Source organism: Cydia pomonella, unplaced genomic scaffold (genome assembly GCF_033807575.1).
Source record: "Cydia pomonella isolate Wapato2018A unplaced genomic scaffold, ilCydPomo1 PGA_scaffold_77, whole genome shotgun sequence".
Lineage (NCBI taxonomy): Eukaryota > Metazoa > Arthropoda > Insecta > Lepidoptera > Tortricidae > Cydia > Cydia pomonella.
In genome coordinates this window covers 1-8,339 of record NW_026907910.1, presented here as the reverse complement: position 1 = coordinate 8,339, position 8,339 = coordinate 1, and the positions used below count along the sequence as shown (strand labels likewise).

The following is an 8,339-nucleotide window of genomic DNA, read 5'->3' as shown; positions in this document are numbered from 1 at the left end:
AGCAATGAACACACTTGTGTCAATGTCAAATAATTTACTATTATTAATAATAATAAAAAAAACATATCATAGGTAGTTTTAAATAAGTATTTTAATATTACTAAAAGAATCATTATTTCCTTTTATTTTTGTTTCAAGTTAACAATACAATTTTAAAGGAACCATAAATTTCAGATTCTGGCAGAGAAATAGATATGATATTTGAATTTTCCTAGCCAATGCTTGCCAGCATGAAACATTTCTCGTTTATTATAGCACAGCTACTAGCTACTAGCAAAAATTCTATTTATGTTAAATTTAAGGTAAATATTAATGCATCACTACTCAGCTTTTGCTTATTAATTATATAACTATTTGTGTTTGATTCCAAAGGCAATAAATCTTGGCAATAATAGCTTCCAAATGTCAGCTGTCAACAACGCCATCTTTGTCTGTCAAGATTGTCAATGTCAACACTCAACAATGTCAAACTAAAATTTGGCTTCGTGTCGTCAATAAACCATTCCTGCCTGTTTTTCGGTTTTTAGTTTATTCCTCTGTAAATCGACATAATGTCGTTAAGTCTTCTTTTAGAGAAATACGATGTTTCTAGTGAAGAAGGTTTAAAAAAAGCGCTTCATGAAATCGAACAGGAAGAAGTAAGTTAATTCTAAACATTGCATTGTGTCACTATTTAATGTTTTGGTAATTTTATTATTCCTTCTGAAGTACAGAAATCTACAAATTAATTTCTTACCTACTACTATTCTCTTTACCTACACACATATTAACATAAGTGATACAGCATAGTTCTATACTATAATGCGAAGCTGATTTTAATTCCTATTGGTACTCAAACATTTAAAGCACGTATTTACGACTTCAGCTTATTAGTAACCTCATCTGAGAACTCTGTTAGTACTATTCTGCTACTGATAATGAAGTTGTATAATCCCCAAGGTATTTAAATAGAAGTTCGCGAACTTTTGGTAGCAAGATCGGCTACATCAGTCACTTGCGAGCACACCAGAGACAGCAACGGAGTTGATAGCAGTCGCCGTGGCCGAATCGGCCGTGGAGTTATTATTATTATTAAATAGAAGTATTTATAATTTGTGTTGTCCTTCCTTTTCTAGACGGAGGTAGATGAAGCACTTTCCAATGTCTTATCAAAGGCGTGCTCGTTGGAAGGGCGGCTGCGGACCGCAAGCCAAGCGTATGCTAAGCTTGGTGAGGTGAAAGCAGATACACAGATTGCGGCAGATATGGTAGACAAGACGGCAATGTTGGCTAGAGACGTCAGCGCAAAAGTACGTCAGCTGGACTTAGCTAGGGTAAGTGTAGCAAAGCTGTATTAAGATGAGGTCTATCAAAATTCAGTTGGTCTAAACCTGTGTTTACAATTACTTATTTGAATGAAATGAAATAGCTTTTATTTTAGACAAGTATTTTATAAGTACATTTTGTTGTTAACATAATCATCTCATTTCCATCTGTATGCCTTTTGTAGGCAAAAATTACTTCTTTACAATGATAATATTTTGATGACAGTGATGGCACAAGACCAAAATTTGATGTAGGCAAGAGACATTTTGCGAGGCCATCTGGTGGCAGAATTATGTGTAATTATGGGGTGCGAGGCTTAGACTTGAGATTTGGACCACCTATCGTCTAAGCTTAACGCTGACCCTGCTTGAACATGTCTCAGCTGAGGTGGCGCACACGTTTTCCTGGCCTGAACGTACCGCCTTAACCGAGGCATGTCTACACTGGCCGGTTTATACGTGAGAAAATTGCCTCACATATGCTCACTCCGTGTGGACCCGGCTATTGTTTGATATCTTAGCCCGTAAGGCTCAAGGTCCTACCTATAGGACTTATTCACTTCAATAAAATTTTAATCATGTTCAATTAGAACAGAGTTGCTTTTATTTGGTTTCCTTCAATTTTCAAACAAACTAAAATCAACTGTATTTCCTATAGGTTCAAATTTCGGTGGCAAATTTTGGTTTTTTCATTTGTATAGACATATAAGGGCTTTAGGAGATTAGGCACTACCAGTTGTTTTTATTGCTTGCTTTAAAAATGCGTACTGCATGAGTATAACCATTTATAATAAGTTACCGGACATGTTTAGAATGAGAATGTAATTTTAATAAATTTAGAACTTGTTAAGAAATGTCTCATACAAAAATGTTATTACAGTATAAACGATTTTCTAAATGACTCAGTTTAATATTTTCAAAATGTTAACTATGACATGTTAATTTAAATGATTTGAATGGAGGCAATGCCGCCAGTATTTTTGGCACTTTTGGTCCGGGTGAAAATCAGAGTGGGGGGTAGGTTTCTATTTGTTTATTGCTTTTTGTTATATAGATACTAGGTAGGCCGTTGACTCTAAATCTTATGTATTGAAATATTTTCGATCACATTGTAATTCGCTTTGGACAACACGATCGAAGTGTCATTTATGCGTTTTGTCTATAGCTACAAATCTTACAATTGTGGTTTTAATAATTTAAGTAACATCTTGCTACTTCTTTGAATATTTTATTTTATGAATATTATTGTGACTTTATTAAGTGTATTAAGGATTAAAAATTACTTAGTTGAATAGAAGTAACATTCAACTATTTTTGACGACCGGTTTGGCCTAGTGGGTAGTGACCCTGCCTACAAAGCTGAAGGTCCCGGGTTCAAATCCTGGTAAGGGCATTTATTCGTGTGATGAGCATGGATATTTGTTCCTGAGTCATGGGTGTTTTCTATGTATTTAAGTATTTATATATTATATATATCGTTGTCTAAGTGCCCTCAACACAAGCCTTATTGAGCTTACTGTGGGACTTAGTCAATTTGTGTAATAATGTCCTATAATATTTATTTATTTATTTATTTATTTATTTATTTCCAATTAAGACATTTAAATTTTATTTCATTTTATTTAAATAGTTCTTATTTTAGTTATAGGATTAAATTATTTTTAATTGATTTTATATAATGTGATTGTGTGTGTGTCATCCTGAAATCTTACTCCTGAAAAGGTAAAGTTTGGTGAAACTACTAGAATAGCAATTTTAGCTAAATTATTTCAATTGATTGCCTGTAATGATAGCAATGTAACCTTTTTGAAGCTGCTTTTTACTTATTTTATGTTTTATTTCAGTCCCGAGTCGCAGAGTGTCAGCGGCGTGTCAATGACCTCATAGATCTGCAAGTGTGCAGTGCAGGAGTTGAGGCGGCCATTAAAGCACATGATTATGAAACAGGTCCGTTATTATTTACATAGTACTAGCCTTAGTCTGCAAAGAAGGTATTAAAACTGTTAAAAAACTTTCAACTCCATCTCCAACCTCCTGTTTAATAAAAAAAATCGTTTGTTATAACAGGCGCGGCACACGTGGCTCGCTTCCTGAGCATGGACCCCGGGTCGGTGGCGGCGGCGCGCGCGCGCGGCGAGCTCGACCCGCGCGCCGCCATGGCCGCCGCGCAGGCCACGCTGCGCGACCAGCTTGTACGCAAGTATGTAATAACGGCCAAGAATACTCAGCGAAGTTTTTTATATTCTTCATTCATATACTATAACCGATTTGAGACTGGAAGGTCCAAATTGAATTAATTTTAAATTATTTTTATTTAACAAGCAGAAACGTCTGCAAACGATGCAATTAAGCTTACAATAAATTTCTACAATGATTAAGAAAGCCAGAACCATGATTTACCTCATTAGAAAAGCCTTCAAGACCTTAACACCGTATATGATGCTAAAAATATGCAAAACATATGTCAGACCCGTACTGGAGTATGCTTTTCAAGCCTGGAGTCCTTACTTTGCCAAGGACATTGAGATGCTCGAGAAAGTACAACGCAGTTTCACGAAACTGCCAAGGCAACTTAAAAACAAGCCATATGAAGAGAGAATAAAGGAACTGAACCTCACTACTCTAATGCACCGCAGAGAACGTGGCGACCTAATAGAGACGTACAAAATACTATCTGGGCACTATGACCTCAAGGATTTCCAAGAGATGTTCAAGCGCAACAACAACAACCGTCTTAGAGGTCATCATTTAAAGTTGGAAAGGCATAGGGCTCACAGGAACCCATACAAACACTTTTTCAGCAATCGAGTGGTGAGGACTTGGAACAGACTCCCAGAAGATGTGGTTTCAGCACCAAATGTGAACCAGTTTAAAAATAAATTAGACAAGCACATTATATCTACTACTCGTTCATGATAACTATCTTTATGAATATTGGATACAGGTCATATCAGTTGTCAAACTGCCTGCCTGCTTATTAAATAATAATAAATTTAAAAGTGGAAAAATTACTGGGGTGAGACTTGAACTCACAGCCTCTGGATCGATACTCCGGCGCTCTGCCATCTGAGCCACTGAGACCTCATCCATAGGCAGCAAATTTTCCCACCATATAGGTCTAGGGGACCCTAGCGACATCTACCGTAAGAACATTACACTTCTTAGACTACCGGAGTTCCAAGTCATATTGGAAATTCACCAGTACCGATGTGCTACCCATACTAAATTATTTATAAATAATTGCACATGCTTAGCGTGAATTAATTTTGCTGTTATTCGTAATTTATTCATCTAACAAGCCGTTGTTTACCTCTATCTGTCATTTTATTTTTTTTGTTTGTTAGAATGAGATCAAACTTATTAAGTCTTGATGTGTAGGCCTTAGTTGATAATAAATGATATATAATTTAATTTAATTAAGCTTTATAAATGAGTTTGACTCCAAATGTCTTGCTTTAACCACAAGTTGAGCTTAATGCGAATCATATAATTATTTTAACTTATTTGAATCAACATGAAACATGAGAGAAGAACTTATTTGAATCCATTCCTGTCAGGTTTGAAGAAGCGGCGCGCAAGGATGATGAAGCGGCTGTGGAGCGGCTCTTTAAGTTGTTCCCGCAGATCGGCCGAGCTGACGAGGGCGTTGACCTTCTAGCCAAATATCTCGCTAATAAGGTACAAATATACTACATTAAACTCTAAATCTGACGATACGCAACGAACACGGCATTTGCAGGTTAAAAAGGTATTTTCTAATCCTGAGTGAATGTGAAAAGTGTGTTGGATTTACGAATAGGAGGAGGTATATTGTTGCAGCACTTCGTGGCAGAGTAGCGAAAACTGTCACGAAATGTTGCTTAACTGCCGTGTCTCTGACATATTAGTCGAATGGCTTCTCTAATCGGGTGAGTGGAAAACATGAGTAGAAATTATTCGACTTTTTACGTATTTCTGCCTTGTATGACCCAAAACTTAGTGTTACGCACGCTTAATTTTATTTCCCATATTAATTTTCAATTATTTGACAGACGGAGTCCGCAATCCGTCGTGCTTGCGCCGTATCGGACCCGACGTCCGACGCGGCAGTGTTCGCGGACGCATTTACGCGATTACTGGAAGCAGGAGGGCGCAGCGTGGAGCGCGCGCGCTTACTTGCAGCTTCACGTGCTCCCGGGCGGCTGCCGCGAGCGCTGGCAACAATACAACCAGTGGTAATACGGTTGTTTCCAATTTATCGAAACGCTTGTATTACGTTCTATATTAACTAAAATTCAACTTTTATACTAAAAACGGCTTTAAATATGTTAATTTAACAAAATATATTTTGACAGATGCTTTCGCGCCCAAAACGCTCTTTGAAAATTGTGTGACGTCACAGTTTACGGTTTGACACATAACTACATACGCACGTAGAAGATACGAACTGTCAACTGACATTTGTCATTTGTTGTTTATCGCCTAACTGTCAACAGTGTCAATCCGAGAGTTGTGACGTCATCAGAATCTTCAATGACGTTTCGAGTTTGGTCACGTGACGTGTGCCAAAAGATATTTTAAATTAAATATTTACAAAAACATGGTCATTACAGGTCCCCTAAAAGTAGTTTGACATGTTCTTATAATACAAAAGAATTTATTGGGATACAATTCTGCCCTGAGACTTGTAGATGGAAACAACCCTATTATTTATAATATATATTTTTAAATCTGATTCTAATTGAGGCTTTGGACACTCTAGATGAACATGAGAATAAATTATTGGAGCTTGGAGCCTTCAGGGGCTTTAGATCACTTTCTTCATATTAGTTGTAAAGATTTTTTTATTTGTGGCCGTTCCCCCCGAGCTGTCACCGCAGACGCTTGCTATTATACAACCAGTGGTAAGATTCCGTGTCTAGGCTATATATCTTGCTTTGTCACTCTAATTACGCCTTAATTGAGTAAAAGAGAAAGATCTTCGCAATTTGCGAACTTTGGTGTTCACGGTAGGCCCTCTGATTTGTGCAAAATCCGACGTCAGAGGTGGCAGTTTTCGCGAACACATTTTATCGGAGGGAGGGCGATGTGTGGTCTATATTTCTTTATCTATTTGTTAGTTTCAAATTCACAGTTTCCTCAAAAAAATGTAAAGCATAATATATATATATTTCTTTATAATACTTATTTTATTCTGTATTTATTCATTGAAAAAAAAAACTTAAAGACCGCGAGCCAGGAACAGATTTACATGACCAATCGCCTTCCGGATGATAACTCGTTTAGTGGTTAACGGCTTAACGGTTATGTATGATGAACCCTCGTGGACGTTAGCTGTCGCTCCATTGGTGAGTGGGTAATATACACGTAAAAAAAATTTTTTGTCATCGCCTCCCGTTTGATAGATGATAGTTTAGATGCTATACCAAACTTTCATGATTTTGTTATTACTATCATAAAAACGTAAAGCGCTTATTTTTTAAATGTTCATGCAACCAGCTGACGTTCTTTCCACCGCGGTACAACCGGCTGACTATTTTTTTAATTCATGTTAGCATCTAAACTACCATGTGACAAAATATCAACCGGGAGGCGATGACTGACGACTTATGCTCCTGGCCCGCGGTCTATTAAGACTAGGTATATATTTTCGCCAAACTTAACAAAATTATTGCCAATAATACAAGCACAATACTTTGGAGGTAAAATCTTTTTGAAGCTACGTATTTTTTATATTTTATATTTATTTATTGAACACAATGTAAGTTTACAGTGTCAGACCAATTCACTTACATGCTAGGAAAACATAAATTATCAAGAATAATAAATTAATAAAGCTGAATCAAAGACATACAAAAATATAAAAATCATGCGCATAAAAATGTCAAAACTAATTAAAATTGTCATTTTACTTACACTCTAAGAAAACAAGAAAATAAAATAAAATCAAAATCAGGAATATGGTAAAACAATATAAATAAAATAAATTAAATTAAATGTCAAAACAGATTACATAATTACCTTATACAATGTCAGTCAATCAAATTTATGAAAATTTAAAAATATTCTACCAATTTTGCACAAGTGTGCTAATCGATCGGCGAACATGTCATGTCATGATAAAGCACGCGTGGTAGGTGCGTGCCTCGCGAAACACGTTCGAGCGGACGGCCGCAGCAACACACACGGCCGGCGGCGCGGAGCAACCGCCCCGTCCACATCCCGCGGTACCCTCCTAGGAACCAACAACCCTATCTTCTCTAACACTGGGCTATCAACTTGGTGGTGAATGATTGAGAGATAGTGCACCAGGAGCAACAACTTCCGCCTCAATGCGAGCGTGTCAAGCCCAACCATCCCCGAGACAAAAATGGGAGGGTAGAGGTACGGGTAATATCCATAGGCTTTTTTATACAACCAGCGTGCAAATCATTAATTAATTCATTAGGCCTCTTTAAAAGAGCAGTATATTCTTTTCTAAAATAACGGTTAAAAGTTGCAGCAACCTGATAATAGGTACCTGGAATTTAAGTATTTTCTCAGTTCTCTACATATATATTTTTTTATATATTTTTTATATTTTATTTATATTTATTATTCATTAAATATGTACAGCAAAATTTTCACTATATCTAATTATACATTTGAATTGAAACCAGCGTTTAAAGACATAGTGTGCAGTAACAGCCCAAAAAGACCGAGGCCTGTGCTAGGGCTAGTTACAATATATGTGACCCAAGTTTAGAGAGCGATCGGATTTTGGATAAGTAATTTTCCTATACCTAATATAAAATGTATTCAGTCTAAGAAAAAAGCTCGATTATTTAATTAACCATGCATTACTGGCTATATACAGTGTAGTTTTCTTATTATTTTATTACATATATATATATAGCATACTGCATACGTATATTGGGTATTAAAATTATGTAAGTAGATATATATAGTATTTGTTATACAATACAGAGACATATATATATATATATATATATTATGGAAGAAAGGAGAAATACTTATGACACAGAGTTACGTAGCAATCTATTTATTGGGGAAATA

General features: G+C 36.2%; 1 protein-coding gene across 1 annotated transcript; it reads left to right on the top strand.

The window, feature by feature from the left end:
- Nucleotides 1-249: 249 nt before the first annotated feature.
- On the top strand, nt 250-5,706 carry LOC133534286 (conserved oligomeric Golgi complex subunit 4). The gene is made up of 6 exons (XM_061873387.1): nt 250-638; nt 1,116-1,313; nt 3,149-3,251; nt 3,372-3,504; nt 4,862-4,982; nt 5,336-5,706. The coding sequence occupies exons 1-6, from the start codon at nt 552-554 to the stop codon at nt 5,573-5,575; spliced, it is 882 nt and encodes a 293-aa protein (XP_061729371.1). The 5' UTR covers nt 250-551; the 3' UTR covers nt 5,576-5,706.
- The last annotated feature ends 2,633 nt before the right edge of the window (nt 5,707-8,339 follow it).

Coding starts and splice junctions, on each gene's coding strand:
- LOC133534286 (XM_061873387.1), top strand. CDS start 552: ATGTCGTTAAGTCTTCTTTTAGAGAAATACGATGTTTCTAGTGAAGAA. Junction 1,314..3,148: donor GTCAGCTGGACTTAGCTAGG/GTAAGTGTAGCA, acceptor GTTTTATTTCAG/TCCCGAGTCGCAGAGTGTCA. Junction 3,505..4,861: donor CGCGACCAGCTTGTACGCAA/GTATGTAATAAC, acceptor CATTCCTGTCAG/GTTTGAAGAAGCGGCGCGCA.